This window comes from Equus caballus, chromosome 4 (genome assembly GCF_041296265.1).
Source record: "Equus caballus isolate H_3958 breed thoroughbred chromosome 4, TB-T2T, whole genome shotgun sequence".
Lineage (NCBI taxonomy): Eukaryota > Metazoa > Chordata > Mammalia > Perissodactyla > Equidae > Equus > Equus caballus.
In genome coordinates, this window is record NC_091687.1 from 14,633,077 (window position 1) to 14,649,224 (window position 16,148).

General features: G+C 42.0%; 1 protein-coding gene across 7 annotated transcripts in view; it reads left to right on the forward strand.

Annotated features, from left to right (window-relative positions):
- The window catches only part of BLVRA (biliverdin reductase A), a 64,477-nt gene that overhangs the window by 29,732 nt on the left and 18,597 nt on the right, over positions 1 to 16,148 (forward strand). For 5 of the 7 annotated variants that reach the window (XM_070264259.1, NM_001309290.2, XM_070264260.1 and 2 more), the window contains 3 exons: positions 338 to 459; positions 2,832 to 2,951; positions 4,513 to 4,610. In XM_070264259.1, coding sequence (XP_070120360.1) covers positions 338 to 459; positions 2,832 to 2,951; positions 4,513 to 4,610 — 340 coding nt within the window. Of the gene's footprint in view, positions 1 to 291; positions 460 to 2,831; positions 2,952 to 4,512; positions 4,611 to 16,148 lie in introns of all 7 variants that reach the window. The other 2 variants (XM_070264258.1, XM_005609106.4) reach the window with 1 other exon arrangement.

Below are 16,148 nucleotides of genomic sequence, written 5' to 3' on the forward strand. Positions count from 1 at the left end.
GACCAGAACGTGGGCTAGGAATGGCTTAAAGAGGAAAATCTCCCACCCTTGGAGAGGTGGCAGTAGAAATGGAGAGCCACATGTGGGAGCCTTCTCCGTGGATGACACTGGCCAGAGCACCCGTAGAAATATGTCTTGGGTGGAGGTGACTTCTCTCAGAGCCGCGTTTCAGGGACTTTCTTAACCCTTACGTGCCGTGGCTTCTGGTGGGTTCTGGGTTGGCTCCCTTCCTTGCTGGTCGGACCCAGACTGGTTCTGCCCACGCGTCTTTGTTTTGCTGTTCCCTGCCAGATGCCTGGACCGTTTGCAAACTCCACGTTGGTCCCTTGTGTTTCAGCCCGAGAGGAAGTTTGGCGTCGTGGTGGTTGGCGTTGGCAGAGCCGGCTCCGTGCGGATAAGGGACCTGCGGAATCCACATCCTTCATCGGCGTTCCTGAACCTGATTGGCTTCGTGTCCAGGTGGCTCGCATTTGCTTTGTGCTTTGTAATTCGTGGGAAGCTCAGAGAGATGGACTAGGCCTCGGGACATGGAGATTCTCCAGACCCAGGAGAGAGAGAGCCGGCCCCAGGGTCACTCAGAGAACTGTGTTGGGGGTCAGCCTCACAAGATCTCCGGTGTGAATGGGGCTGGGAGCTGAAGAGTGCTGGCCCTGCAGCTGGGATGTTCAACGAGTCAGCCCAGAGGGGTCTGACAGTTACAGAAGGGGCACAGCGAACATGTGATGGGGTGGCCTGAAAGAAGGCTTAAGGTGTACATTAGTCATCATAACAGCCATCCATGCAGTGGCCCTGGGCTTTACCAGGCTTACCCACTATTTGATGTAGATTTGATCACCAAGCCCACTTTACAGATAAAGAAGCTGAGCCACAGAGGAGTTAGGTAATTTGCCTGAGGTCACACAGCTAGGAAGTGTAAGAACTGGATTTGGACACAGGTCTGTTTGATTCAAAGCCCATCTTTTAAACACCATGTGTTCCTTTCCCTTTGATCATTTTGAGCCCCGCTTTTCTTTAGGGATTTGTTTATCTCCCATAACTCAACCAAAACTGAACTTACACCCGTGTTTCTTCTTCCCTGCCCCACACTCAGCTCCTTGCTCCACTTGCACACACTACTCACCAAAGTCCCGCTGTGCAACCTCGTTCATCGATATGAGCGGTGAACTAGATGTAGGCACTTTGCGGGCTGAGATGTGCGGTGCGCAAGTTGGGCGTGTCTCTACTTTCTAGTGCTTTGGAGAAATCAGATAAATACTTACGCAAGGCAGAAGTAACCATCGTGATGGTCTGTGCTGGAGATTTTTCATATTTTAGTTTATGGGACCTACTTTCTTGCAGTTTACCTGTCTCAAAACCTGGCCCTTCCTTTAAGGATTTAAAGTGGACTTCTGGGCGCTAGGGAGACCCAGAAGTGCCAGGAATCTGTCCTTGGTCTGTCTTCCTCTCCCAGTAAGACTTGAAGGGAGCTGCGCACAAATGGGAGATCGACGTTGTTGTTAGCCAGCATTGTGGCTCCCAGTGTGCCCCCACCTGAAGCTGGATCGAGCACAGCACTGGCTCAAGGCTGAAGCAGGGCCTCTCCTTTTCCCGTAATCCCCAGTCCTCTGCCAGCTGGCTGCCGTGACGGATGCAGCGGGAGCTCCTGAACTACCCAGGTCGTGTGCGAAGATGGCCAGCTCATACCTGCTGCTCTGCGGCACCCTGCCATTGTCGCACTGTTCCCCTTCTCAAATACCCTGTTCTTCATGGCCGACCTGCTGAGTCCGTCACCTCCCCAGGAGGCCTTTTCTGAAACTCTAAACTAGGCTTTCCTTGCCTTCTCTCAGCCTCCTCCCTGTACCCCCGGCACATTTCTCATGTTAGTCTTGTGTTGCTGTGTATCTGTATGTGTGTCTTCCTCCCGCTACCAGCCTGTGAGCTCACTGGAAGCTGAGGACTTTTAATTCATTCTCTACGTCTTCCCTGCAGTGCCCAACACACAGCAGGCAAACAATAAGTATTGGCCAAATTAAGCCGTATGGATTGGGTGGCACCCGTAGGAGGAAACCTCCCATAATACCCTTTGGCAGCTGAACTTTCCTAACTGCCCTCTGCCTGCTGCAGCTTGGGTGGAGCTCTGAGCCGGCCAAGGCCTCCTGCTCTGCCCGTTTCCTCTGTGGGGGCTGCCGTTGGAGGACTGCGCCAGCCCCCGCCCTGGGGCCTGTGCAGATAGCCGGGTGCTCGGCTCTTCTAGAGCAGAAGCTCCTTCCTGCAAAGGGCCAGAAGGCTTAGGGTTCCTGTCCTGCTTCTGCTGCTGGTCAGCCGTGGCAGCCACTGCCTCTCTGGGCTTTGTGAGCTCAGCTATCAAGGAGGCAATGACACTTGCCTTGTACTTGACCATCAGGAAGCCGTGATGTATGTGAAGAAGCTTGAATGCACTCAGCCGTTTGCACTTTAAAGGGGTTAGTGTATCGGATTTGGATTCGGTTTGAGACACACAGTGTTTGGCCAAGTGCTCGGAGCTGGCAGTGACCACAGAGATCACTTCTCATGAGATAAAAGGAGACCAGTTCTTTTTACTTTAGAAGTGAAGTAATTCAGAGACTCCCACGTCACACAGGCTGTTAGTTGTAGTGTCGGCACTCAATGCCTGGTGCCCTGACTTCACCCCTGGGGCTGTTTTTCTCCCTCCATGGTGGAAAGTGCCCTGGAAGTGGGAGGGAGGAAATTCGTTTCTTGATTTCCAAAAGCTGATCATCAGGACGTTGTTGGGAGGAGGGGAGAGAGATGGCTCTCATTTATTCGATATTCTGCCTACTTTTGAGTTCCGTTTCCCTGTTACTCTCAAACAGACGAGAACTCGGGAGTGTTGAAGGAGTGCCCCAGATTTCTTTGGAAGATGCTCTCTCCAGCCAAGAGGTCGAGGTTGCTTATATCTGCAGTGAGAATTCCAGCCATGAGGACTACATCAGGTGAGTGTTGAACGCAGGCTATCGTTGCCTTGCGCAGTCGTGCAGGGCTGTGAGAATGACTGGGCAAGCCGAAATCTTGCAAAGGGGTCTTAGTAATCAACGGAAGGATTACTGTGGATCCATGATCTTTAAAAATTGTCGTCAAAACAATAAAAATTCTCAATATTGGTTATAAATGTGTAAGGAAATGAAAAATGTAGTAAAACTAATATTTACGTAGTACACTGTAATTTAAAACATTAGAAACATTAAGAATTAAAGTGTCTTATTTCTTTGTAAAGAATTTCTTGAGAGTAGTTTGAACAGTGCTTGCGTTTTTCTCATCCTATAACTCAGGATACGGAGCCCGCGTCTTTTCTGTGCCTCAGCAAACTGTCATGGTCCTTTCTAAGTGTGGATCAGCTTCCAGTATTTGATCGTTTACCCTTTCCACATCATTTGCTATCTCTGAGAGCTCCTTTAGTATAAAGCGTTTTTGCCATGGGATAAAAGTGTAAGGAAGTAGTGGTGGCATCAAAGAGGGGAGATGACATTGTTTATAGAGCAAGAAGGGAAGCGGCGTGTCCCGCTGCCCCACCTTTGAATGCGAAGCTGAGAGCCCTTCGAGCTTTTGGTGGGACTGAGCCTGGGAAGGAGGAGCCCCACCCGGGACCTGGCAGCTCCCTCGGCAGTGCCGGCCGCCTCCCTGAGTCTCAGCTTCCCCTCTAGGTTCCGACATTCAGCCACAGCTGCTGCCACCCTGCTGTCCCCCAGGAGTAAGCTGCTCCCTCTTCATCACTCCAGTTCTAGTGTGGAAAGACACACCTTTCCTTGGCTCCCCTTAACCTTCTTTGGCACCAGAGTGTATTTCCTTAAGAAAGGGATCGTGTAATTCCCATGCTTGTACCCTAAAATATCTAGAGAATCAAATTCCATGTTCTGAGCCCAGCCTTCTAGCCCCTTCACTGTCAGACTCCCAGCTCCTTTTAGGACTTTGTTTCCCTCTTCCTCCTGTAGCCCATGCCCCAGCCGTGCTGAAATTCACACCATTATCCCAATGGCCAGAGCCCTGTCAAACGCCCCAGCCCCTGCCCATGCTGCTCAAAGGGAAATACCCTTGTCCTGTTACACCTGGAAGAGGGCTTTTGTCCTTCAAGGCCCAGTTCAGATGTCATTAGTGAAACCCCTTTGGGCTGCCTCAGGCAGAGCTACCTGCCCTGGGATTTGTAGTCTTTGTTCATAGCTGTTGTTGGTAACAGGCTCTTTACCTGTTAACATGTCTCTATTTCTTCTCCGAAATAACTGGTAAGTAGTACCTAGTTGAATCTGTAACTGGATGAATGGATGAATGTTCAAATTAGCCCGTAACTAGGAAGACACTCTCGTGCAGCATAGTAGAAACTAACGTGAGGTACAGTTCGTCCTCCTTATCCTCTGGCCCTGACTGTCTCCCGCATCCTTCATGGCACGTGGACACACAGAGACTTTGTGCATGTGTAACATTCTGTTCTCTGTCATGCAGGGCATTTTAGTGAAGCTTATTTGAAGTGATTTTCTCTCTCTCTCCCTCTTTTTTCCAAAGGCAGTTTCTTAATGCTGGCAAGCATGTCCTTGTGGAATACCCCATGACACTGTCTTGGGCAGCAGCTCGGGACCTGTGGGATCTGGCTGAGCAGAAAGGTGACGTATGTTCTGTCTGGAGCACAGACCCTATTGCTAAGAGTTCCTGCCTCTAAGATTTCTATGCTATCATCTTTATGCCTTTAAAACTTTACCCCATATCATATATTATTGTTCTATGGACTCCCAACCCCCCTGACCACGCCCCATACTGTAGGCACAAATAAGGGGGGCGTATGGAGGGCCTGCAGGGTGGGGGGATGGTGGGAATCTGCAAACTTTGGTTTGAGACTCACCAGCTTCTTTTACTCTAACGAAAAATAGGAATCAGCTTCCACCTGTGCTACTGTCATGATATTATTTTGGCTTTATTCCTGTGATATTTATACTGCTAAAGGAAAAATGCGCAAATCAGAGTACTTGATTGTCTTATATGCATACTTTATAGTTTTTGCTATTTCTCAAGAGGAATACCATTTATTAAATATTTACTATATTCTAGGAACTTGGGAGCTCTTCTAAGCACTTCATATCTTATTTTGCTTAATTGTCCTAAAAACTCTTGGAGGTAGCTACTTCCTCTAGCTTGTGTATAGGAATCCATGGCTCAGAGAAGTTAAATAATTTGTGCCAGATCACAAAGCCAGTAACACGACTACAAAATGAAAGATGGAGCTTTGGCTTCAATCCTTTTGGGCTCTGAAGTCTACATTCGTTCCTCTAAGCCATGCTGCCCTCCGGAGATTTTTAGATTTTTATGTTTTTATAATAACTAGACAAGTCTTTGTATAGAGGCAACTAGAACTAACTAGAATGTTTGCAGATTAAAGGACCTAGTTAACTGAAGTTTAAATCATAAACTCTCTTTGTTTCAACACTAACTAATGAAAATCTTGAGTATGTGAGCAAAGTGTGGTGAACAATTATAGTGGCAATCACCAAAGAAAGCACCGTGTGCTTCTCACCAGTGTAGACTGATCACATTTATCTTGATCACCTTTCTGTAGCACTGGGCTGTGCGCCTGGAGGACAGAGCCCAGCTTTCCCCTCTGTAGCCCCAGCAGCTAAATACTGCCTAGAACTTAGTAGGCCTACGGTAGATGTTTGTTGAACGCACAGCTGGGTGAATGAGTACTGATGGGAACCAGAGGATTCAGGAGCTTTGGAGCCAGCCCCTTTGTATATCATTTCTCATGGCATCGATGTCCATGGACGAAGACCAAGATGCCAAAGTATGCCCGATACATTTCTTGCTAATTGCAAAGAAAAAATGTCCTTTTACAGTGAAGAGCTCTGCTGTTACCTTCCTAACCAAATGATTGCTAATATGGGTCAATCTGACATCACAAGCCATCTGGTGTGATGTACACATCATCAACCGTATAATTGAGATTTACAGGAAATACAGGGATAAGGAACAAATTAGATGACACTTTTAAAAATTGAACAGACCAAAACGTGGAATGCTCTACAAAATAACAGGCTAAGTTTTTTCAGAAGGATAGTGTCCTGCACATAGTGACTTCCTTGCAAAGAGTATACATGGAAAGTAGGGAAAAAGAGTATAACTTTACGCTGGAGAAACCAGACAAACATTGCCTCAACCAGGTGATCAAGGTCGACATCAACAGCGGTAAGTCATGTTAATAGCATGTACCCTTGATATGGTGTGATGCGAATGGCCCGTTAGCTGTGTAGTTTTCCTCCCCAAAACATAACCCCAGTCTAATTATGAGGAGAACATCAGAAAAATCTTAGTTGAGGAACGTTCTACAAAATAGCTGACCACTGCTCTTCAAGACTGTGAAGGTCATTAAAAAAATAAGGAAAGTTTGAGAAATTTTCCAACCCAAGAAGAGCTTATAGAGGCATAATGACTAAATGTAATGTAGTATCCTAAAACAGAAGAAGCACATTAGGTAAAAACTAAGGAAATCTGAATAAAATATGTACCTAAGTTAATTTTTTTTTAAATGAGGAAAAAAATACTAAGAATCAGTGTTATATTGGAGCCTTGGTATTAGCCACTTAAGCAGGCAGAATCTAAGTGGATATGTACAGATCATGAATGGCTTTAAAAAAGAAAACAGTCCTTAACGATGAAAGTGACCTTTGTTTTCTGGGCAAGTATTCAGAACTCATACTAGAACGTTCATTAAGCAGCTTCTACATGATAGTTATCATTATGTGGGAGATACTGGGCTTGATGATAGGGATAACAAGAGGATGACCCTTGCCCTAGAAGAACCCACATTGCCAGATGTTCACAACTAGCAATGTGAATTTACCTGGTGAAGGTGAATTAAAAAGGTAACTATAACATTTACATTGTAGCCTGGGAAGTAATAATCTTATTCAACTCGGCATACCTAAATGTTATGTCATTTTTGGATGGCAAAAGTTATGGACAATTTGGGAGTAATGTCAGCAAGATGGTAGAATAGGAAGCCCCAGGACCTCATTCCTCAGTGGAGACACTAACTTATCAACAATATATGGACCAAATTGCCTTTCTGAGAACTCCAGATACCAGTAAGTGGTTGCCGTACCCCAGGCTTGCACAGAACCAAGAAGAGCTGCATTGAAGCAGGTGAGAAGGTTCATTGCATTTGCTCACCATAGCCCTTCCCGGGCACAGCATAGTGGTCGGGAGAAAACTCCCAACTCTTAGCTTCTGCCTTTGGGGGAAAGGGAAGAGTAGAATGTGTGTCCGACATTCTGGTTTTTCACGCGCTGCTTGAGGGACTGTTTTCTGTCTCTCCTAACTCAGCGCTGCTGGAAATGGTAGCATACTTTGGATGCCAGGTGGGGGACCACTAAGAACACCGAGAGCGCTGTGGCTTGTTATAGCACCAGAGGCACACTGCTGTACCGGAGGCAGACACCAGGGGGAGCAAGAGGTTACAGGCTCTTGAGAATAGGGGCAAACCTCTTTAACTTGGAAATTACACCCGCCTGCCCTGAAAATGTCTGGGAGGCCCCCAGAATTTCTAGCTGGCTGATTGGTGAAGGTCATCCCCTGTACAAAGCCAGACTGTAAAGATTGGGAAGGGTGACTGTTTTTTCAGATATTCACATCTCAACAAATGATCACAAGGAATACAAAGAAACAAGGAAACATAGCCCACTCTAAGGAACAACATAAATCTCCAGAAACCAGCCCTAAATAAATGTAGATCTATGAATTACCTGACAAAGAATTCAAAATAACTCTAAAAGATGCTTAGTCAGCTAAAAAACACAGACAAGTAAACAAAATCAGGAAAACAATGTGTGAACAAAACAAAAATGTACAACAAAGAGATGTAGACTATAAAAAAGAACCAAACAAATTCTGGAGATAAAGAATAAAATAACTGAGTTGAAAAAATCGCAAGAAGGGTTCAACAACAAACTTGATAAAGCAGAGGAAAGAATCGGCAAACTTGAAGATGGGTCATTTGAAATTTTAGTCGAACAAAAAAAAAGTGGCAAAAAGTGAAGAAAGCTTAAGGGACTTAGGTGACACCATCAGGCAGATCAATATATGCATTATGTGAGTTCCCAGAAGGACAAGAGAGAGAGAGAAAGGAGCAGAGAGCTTATTTGAAGAAATAGTGGCTGAAAACATCCCAAATTTGAGAAAGGAAATGGAATATAAATTCAAGATGCTTAATAAACCCAATTAGAATAAATCCAAGGACCCATACGCCCCAAGACACATTATAATCACACTGTCAGAAGTCACAGATAAAGGCAGAATCTTGGAAAAAGCAAGAGAAAAGTGACTCATCATATACAGAGGAGCTTCTGTAAGTTTATTACAGAGTTCTCAGCAGACGCTTTGCAGGCCAGGAGGAGTAGAGATGATGTATTCAAAGTGTTGAGAGAAAAATGACAACCAAGAATTCTGTATCCAGCAAAACTGTCCCTCAGAAATGAAGGTGAAATTAAGACTTTCCTAGATAAGTAAAAGCTGAGGGAGTTAATCACCACTGGACCTACCCTGTAAGAAATGCTAAGGGAAGTCCTTCAAATTGAAACAAAAGGGTGCTAAACAACAACAAAAAAGCATATGAAAATAAAAAGTTCTAGACAAATATGGAATCTTGTAGTATTTTGTTGGTGTATAAATAATTTTTAATTCTGTGTAGAATTGAAAAGACAAAGCATAAAAAATGACTAAATCTATGTTAATGGATATAAAAAGATGTAATTTGTGACATGAGTAACATAAAGTGGGAGGTTGGAAATGTGTAAAGGAATAGAATTTTTGTGTGCAATTGAATTTAAGTTGTTATCAGTTTAAATTAGATTATTATAACTTTAAGATGTTTTCTATTATCCCCATAGTAACCACATAAAAATACCTATAGAAGACACACAAAAGAAAATGAGAAAGGAGTCAAAGCATGCCACCACAAAAAAATCAGCAAAACACAAAAGAAGGCAGTAAGAGAGGCAACAAGGGACAAAATAGCGGCAAGAATATACAGATAACACTTAACAAAATGGCATTAGTAAGTCTTTCCTACCAGTAATTACTTCAAATGTAAGTGATTAAACTGCCTAATCAGAAGACATAGACTGGCTCAATGGATTAAAAAAACAAGGTCCAAGTATTTGCTGTCTACAACAGACTTTGATCTAGAGACACACTAAGAGTCAAGGATGGAAAAAATACATTCCATGCAAATGGTAACCAAAAGAGCAAAGGCTATACTTGTGTCAAACAAAATAGGCTTTAAGTCAAAATGCGTTGTAAGAGGGTCCGGCCCCGTGGCATAGTGGTTAAGTTCATGTGCTCTTCTTCAGCAGCCCAGAGTTCAGGGGTTCGGATCCCAGGCGTAGACCTGCATCACTCATCATCTATGGTATGGTGGTGACCCACATACAAAATAGAGGAAGATTGGCACAGATGTTAGCTCAGGGCTAATCTTCCTCAAGGAAGAAAAACGAAGATTGGCAACAGATGTTAGCTCAGGATGAATCTTCCTCATCAAAAAAAAAAAGTCATAAGAGATGAAGAAGGACATTGTATAATGATAAAACGGTCAATTCACCTAACGTCAGAGCTGCCAAATATATGAAGCAAACATTGACAGATGGAAGGGACACAATAGCAGTAGACTTCAGTGCTCCACTTTCAGTAATGGAGAGGTAAACCAGACAGAAGATCAATGTGGGAAACAGAAGATTGAACAACACTGTAGACCAGTTAAACCTAACAGACATAAACAGACCACTCCATCTAATAATAGCAGAATATACATTCTTCCCAAGCACACATGGATCATTCTCCAGGATAGACCACATGGAGGCCGCAATAAGTCTTAAATTTAAGAAGATTGAAATCATACTAATTATCTTTTCAGAACACAATGGAATGAAACTAGAACTCAACAGCAGAAGGAAAACTGAAAAATCCACAAATGTGTGAAAATTAAACAACACACTCTTAAATAGCCAGTGGATGAAGGAAAAACTTACTAGAGAAATTAGAAAATCAATTGAGAAAACGAAAATAGAACAGACCAAACTTTATGGGATGTAGGGAAAGCAGTACTAAGAAGGAAGTTTATGGTGGTAAACACTTAGCTTAAAATAAGGAAAAAGATCTCAAGTCAACAACCTAACTTTTCACCTCAAGGAACTAGAAGAAGACCAAACTAAATCAAAAGTTTAGAAATCAAAAGAAAAAGGAAATAATAGAAATTAGAATAGAAATAAAGGAAGTAGAGAATAGAAAAACAATAGAAAAAAATCAAAGAAACTAACAGTTGCTTTTTGAAAAGATGAACAAAATTGACAAACTCTTACCTAGATTAACTAGAAAGAAACGAGAGAAGTGGAGGGTGATATGCGTTCTTATTCAGCGAGTGTAAAGTTTGGTTTTGCAAGATGAAAAAGTTTTAGAGATCTTTTGCACAATAGCATGAATATCGTTAACACTAGTGGACTGTGTACTTAAAAATGGTTAATATGGTAAATTTTATATTGTGTTTTTTACTACAATTTTTTTAAACTAAATTTATAAAACCTAGAGCAGAAATAAATGAAATTGAAAACAAAAAACAGTAGAAATGATCAGTGAAACAGAGAGCTGGTTCTTTGAGAAGATAAACAAAACTGACAAACCCTTAGCCAGACTCACTAAGAAAAAGAGAAAGAAGACTCATATAAATAAAATTAGAAATGAAAGAGGAGAAATTACAACAGATACCACAGAAATACAAAAGATAAGAGAATACTATGAAAAACTACATGCCAACAAATTGGACAATCTAGAAGAAATGCATAAATTCTTAGACTCATACAAACCTCCCAAAACTGAATGAAGAAGAAATGCAGAATGTGAATAGACGAATCGCAAGTAAAGAGATTGAAATAGTAATCAAAATCCTTCCCCCCAAATGAAAATGCAGGCCCAGATGGCTTCTCTGGAGAATTCTACCAAACATTCAGAGGTTTAATACCTATCCTTCTCAAAAGTCCTCAAGCCATTCCAAAAAGGTGAAGAAGACAGAACATTTCCTAACACATTTTACAAGGCCAACATCACCCTGATCCCAAAGCCACACAAGGACAACACAAGGAAGGAAAATTACAGGTCAGTATTGTTGATGAACATAAATGCAAAAATCTTCAGCAAAATATTGGCAAACCGAATACAGTAACACATTACAAAGATCATACACCGTGATCAAGTAGTATTTATACCAGGGACACAGAGATGGTTCATCCTCTGCAAATCACTGTGATACACCACATTAACAAAATGAGGAATAAAAACCACGTGATCATCATAATAGACTCAGAGAAAGCATTTGACAAGATCCAACATCCATTTATGATAAAAACTCTCAGTAAAATGGGTATAGAAAGAAAATACCTCAACATAATAAAGGCCATATATGAAAAACCCACAGCCAACATCACACTCAATAAGGAAAAACTGAAAGCCTTCCTTCTGAGAACAGGAACAAGACAAAGATGCCCACTCTTGCCGCTTATTCAACATAGTACTGGGTGTTTTGGCCAGAGCAATTAGGCAAGAAAAAGAAATAAAAGGAGGGACTGGCCCCATGGCCAAGTCGTTAAGTTCACGCGTTCTGCTTCGACAGGCCGAGGTTTCACTGGTTTGGATCCTGGGCGTGGACATGGCACCACTCATCAGGCCATGCTGAGGCAGTGTCCCATATAGCACAACCAGAGGCACTCACAACTAGAATATACACCTATGTACCAGGGGGCTTTAGGAAGAAGAAGAAGAAGGAAAAAAAAAGATTGGCAACAGATGTTAGCACAGGTGCCAATCTTTAAAAAAAAAAGAAGAAGAAAAGAAAAGAAGTAAAAGGAATCCAAATAGGCAATGAAGAAGTGAAACTCTCCCTGTTTGCAGATGACATGATTTTATATATAGGAAAACTTAAAGAATGTATCAGAAAACTGTTAGAAATAATCAACAATTATAGCAAAGTTGCAGGGTACCAAATCAACTTAGAAAAATCAGTGGCATTTTAATAACATACTTATAGAAAGAGAATTCAAGAATACAATCTGATTTATGATTGCAACAAAAAGAATAAAACATCTAGGAATAAGTTTAAACAAGGAGGTGAAAGACCTATAGAATGACAACTGTAAAACATTATTGAAAGAAATAAATGATGACATAAAGAAATGAAAAGATATTCCATGTGCATGGATTAGAAGAATAAACATAGTTAAAATGTCCATACTATCTAAAGCAATCTACAGATTCCGTGCAATCCGAATCAGAATCCCAAAGACATTCTTCATTGAAATAGAACAAAGAATCCTAAAATTGATATGGGACAAAAAAAGACCCGAAATAGCTAAAGCAATCCTGAGAAAAAAGAACAAAGCTGGAGGCATCACAATCCCTGACTTCAAACTGTACTGCACAGCTATGGTAATCAAAATAGCATGGTACCAGTACAAAAACAGACACACAGATCAATGGAACAGAATCAAAAGCCCAAAAATAAAACACATCAACGTACAGCTAATCTTCAACAAAGGAGCTAAGAACATACATGGAGAAAGGAAAGTCTCTTTAATAAATTGTGGTGGGAAAACTGGACAGCCACATGCAGAAGAATGAAAGTAGACCATTATCTTAAGCCATACACAAAAATTAACCAAACTGGATCAAAGACACGAAGGTTAGACCTGAAACCATAAAACTCCTGGAAGAAAATATAGGCAGTATACTCTTTGACATCTGTCTGAGAAGGATCTTTTCTGATACTACTCAGGCAAGGGAAACAAAAGAAAAAATAAAGAAGTGGGACTTCATCAAACTAAAGAGCTTCTGCAAGGCAAAAGAAACCAGGAACAAAACAAAAAGCCCACCAACGGGGAGAAAATATTTGCAAATCATATATCTGACAAGGGATTAATCTCCAAAATATATAAAGAACTCACACAACTGAACAACAAAAAGGCGAACAACCCGATCAAAAAATGGGCAGAGGAGGGCAGACTCAGTGGCACAGTGGTTAAGTTCACACGCTCTGCTTCAGCGGCCCAGGGTTTGCTAGTTCAGATCCTGGGCGCAGACCTGCACACCACTTGTCAAGCCATGCTCTGGCAGCATCCCACATAGAAGGACTTATGACTAGGATGTGCAGCTATGTGCTGGGGCTTTGGGGAGGGAAAAACAAAAAAACAAAAAGGAGAAAGATTGAAAGTAGATGTTAGCTCAGGGCGAATATTCCTAAAAAAAGCAAAACAAAACAGGGCAGAGGTTATGAACAGACCTTTTTCCAAAGAAGATACACAGATGGGCAATAGGCACATGAAAAGATATTCAACATCACTAATCATCAGGGAAATGCAAATCAAAACTACGCTAACATATCACCTTACGCCAGTTAGAATGGCTGTAATCACCAAGACAAATAATAACAAATGTTGGAGATGATGTGGAGAAAAGAGAACCTTCATACACTGCTGGTGGGAATGCAAATTGGTGCACCCACTATGGAAAACAGTATGGAGATTTCTTCAGAAAATTAAAAATAGAAATATACAACCCAGCTATCACACTACTCAGTATCCTAAGAACTTGAAATCAACAATTTAAAGAGATTTACACACCCCTATGTTCATTGCAGCATTATTCACAATAGCCAAGATGTGGAAACAACTCAAGTGCCCATTGACCGATGAATGGATGAAGAAGATGTGGTATATATATACAATGGAATACTACTCAGTCATAAAAAAGAGACAAAATTGTCCCATTCGCAACCACATGGATGGACTTTGAGGGTATTATGTTAAGTGAAATAAGTCAGACAGAGAAAGACAACACCGTATGATTTCACTCACATGTGGAAGGTAAACTAACACATGGACAAAGAGAACAGTTTAGTGATTACCAGAGAGGAAGGGGGTTGGAGGGTGGGCATGAGGGGTAAAGGGTACATTTGTATGGTGACTGATAAATAATAATGTACAACTGAAATTTCACAATGTTATAAACTATTATGACTTCCATAAAATAAAATTTAAAAGAAATACAAAGAAAAACTCTAAATACACTTAGAAGAGTGAGGCAGTCAAAGTTGAAGAAATAGGATTTGACCTCATGTGGAATGCTGATGCATGATAATTATAAGGCTCCAGATGCAACACTATTAACTTAGCAATCTGGCAAGTCAAAATATGTATCAAATTAAAAGATTCAAATCCTTTGTAAACCTTATTTTACAGAAATATGTAAAAAACTTTGTATACGAGTGTTCACGCCAACATTATAAGAGCAAAAAATAGCAAACACATTTGGTATTCAATAGTAAGAGAATGGTTAATATTTATAATTCATCTGATAGAATGCAGGCTCTAAAAATCATGAAGATTCTTATTGTCATAAGAAAAGGTACATTATACATGGCTAAATAGAAAATGCAGGTTATAAAACTATAGTATTATTTTAAGACAAATATAGATGTATAGACAGTTTGTTTAATAGTGGTTATTTCTTGGTAGTGGCATTTTGGGTGATTCTGTTTTCTTCATATTTTTCATGTTTTCTGTAATAAGCATAACTTGCTTTAGTAATATGATATAAAACAATATATTAAGAATTATTAAGTTACCAAATTATCCACACAGTATAATCCCCCAAAATAAAAACAAATTTTAAAAAGTTACACATAATTTGGATAAATACCTAGAGAAGTTTAAATATTTAATGTAAAGAAGAAAAATCTTAAGATGTATAAAAGCTCTCCACAGAAAGAGAAAATAGATTTATGTTGCATTGCTTCAGTCCGTAGAGGGCAGAATTACAGAGATGGAAATCTCAAATTCATGTAAGAAAGAATTTTCTAAGAATGTGTGACACTGGCATGTTTACCCAGGTTGCCACAGAAAACAGGCTCAGTATTGGGTATCGTATAGTTGACTACTGCCTAGTTAAGGGTACTTTTTGCATTTTAAATATCACAAATGGAATGGGAAGTCCTATTTTTCTTTTCATGGACGCACATAAAATGAATCACTGTTAGTGGCTCAGGATGGTGCGTGACCTCCTCTCCCTCTGCTTCTCAGAATTCTTCTCAGAATGCGTGTTTCTCAAGTCCCATCTGTCACTCCACCAGTCAGATGGGATAACTTGCCGAGCTTGACAAATTTCAATAAATGGGCAACTTTTTCTAGCACCTGTATCAATGGTCAAACTAGTTATAAAGCTAGAATCCTATGACACAAGAATTTCTAAGAAGTAAGTCTTGTTTCTTCTACAAAAGCAGCTCTGAGGACTCCCACAGTCTTTGCCAGTGTTGATCCAAGCGTGGAGCTGCCTGGAGTCCCCACTGCTTGCATCTCCTCCCTGGAGCTGGAGCTGTTGCTACAGTGAGACCTGCCCCAGGGCCCCAGTCACTGTGCACTGTTTTCTAGGATTGGGACAGCACAGCAGCTTGTCATATATGAGAATGGAGCTGCTCTGAGACCTGCACCCCTGTGTCTCAGGTCATGCTTTGACCTGCATTGCCGGGGCCAGGCTGCCACTGCTCTGAGCCCCACCTCTTGGGTCCCAGGCCACAACTCTGGCTGACCGTTGCTGGGGCCACACTGCTACTACTCTGAGCCTGCACCCTGGGTCCCCATATGTGGCTTTAACAAGCCACTGCTGGAGACATGTTGCTGCTGTTCCATGACTGCCCCCTGGGACCAGAGTCAGGACTTAGACCCACCACCCGGGGTTGTGCTTCTACAGCACCCTGCCCTCCTGGGCCGAAGCCACCACTGCAGTCTGTCATCCCAGGGCCTGTGCTACTGTTGCACCCCTCCTCTACTGGAGTCACTGCAGCAAGTCCAGAGACCCACACCCTGGGTCCATGAGGATCTGCACATGTCCACACTTTAGACCTCAGCACCACTGCTGCAAATGCACTAAAATTAGGCCTCAAGACCCAGGTACTGTGATAGTTCTGCATACACCTGATTCCAGGGTTCTAGCTCCACTATGGCTCTGAGTGCCTGCTGGCCAGACCAGGTGCCAAGAGGGATCCCCTTGGCTGGAACTTCCTCCAGTGGGCCACAAAGGAGAACAGGAGGACCCAGCAGCTTTCACCTCTGAGGACC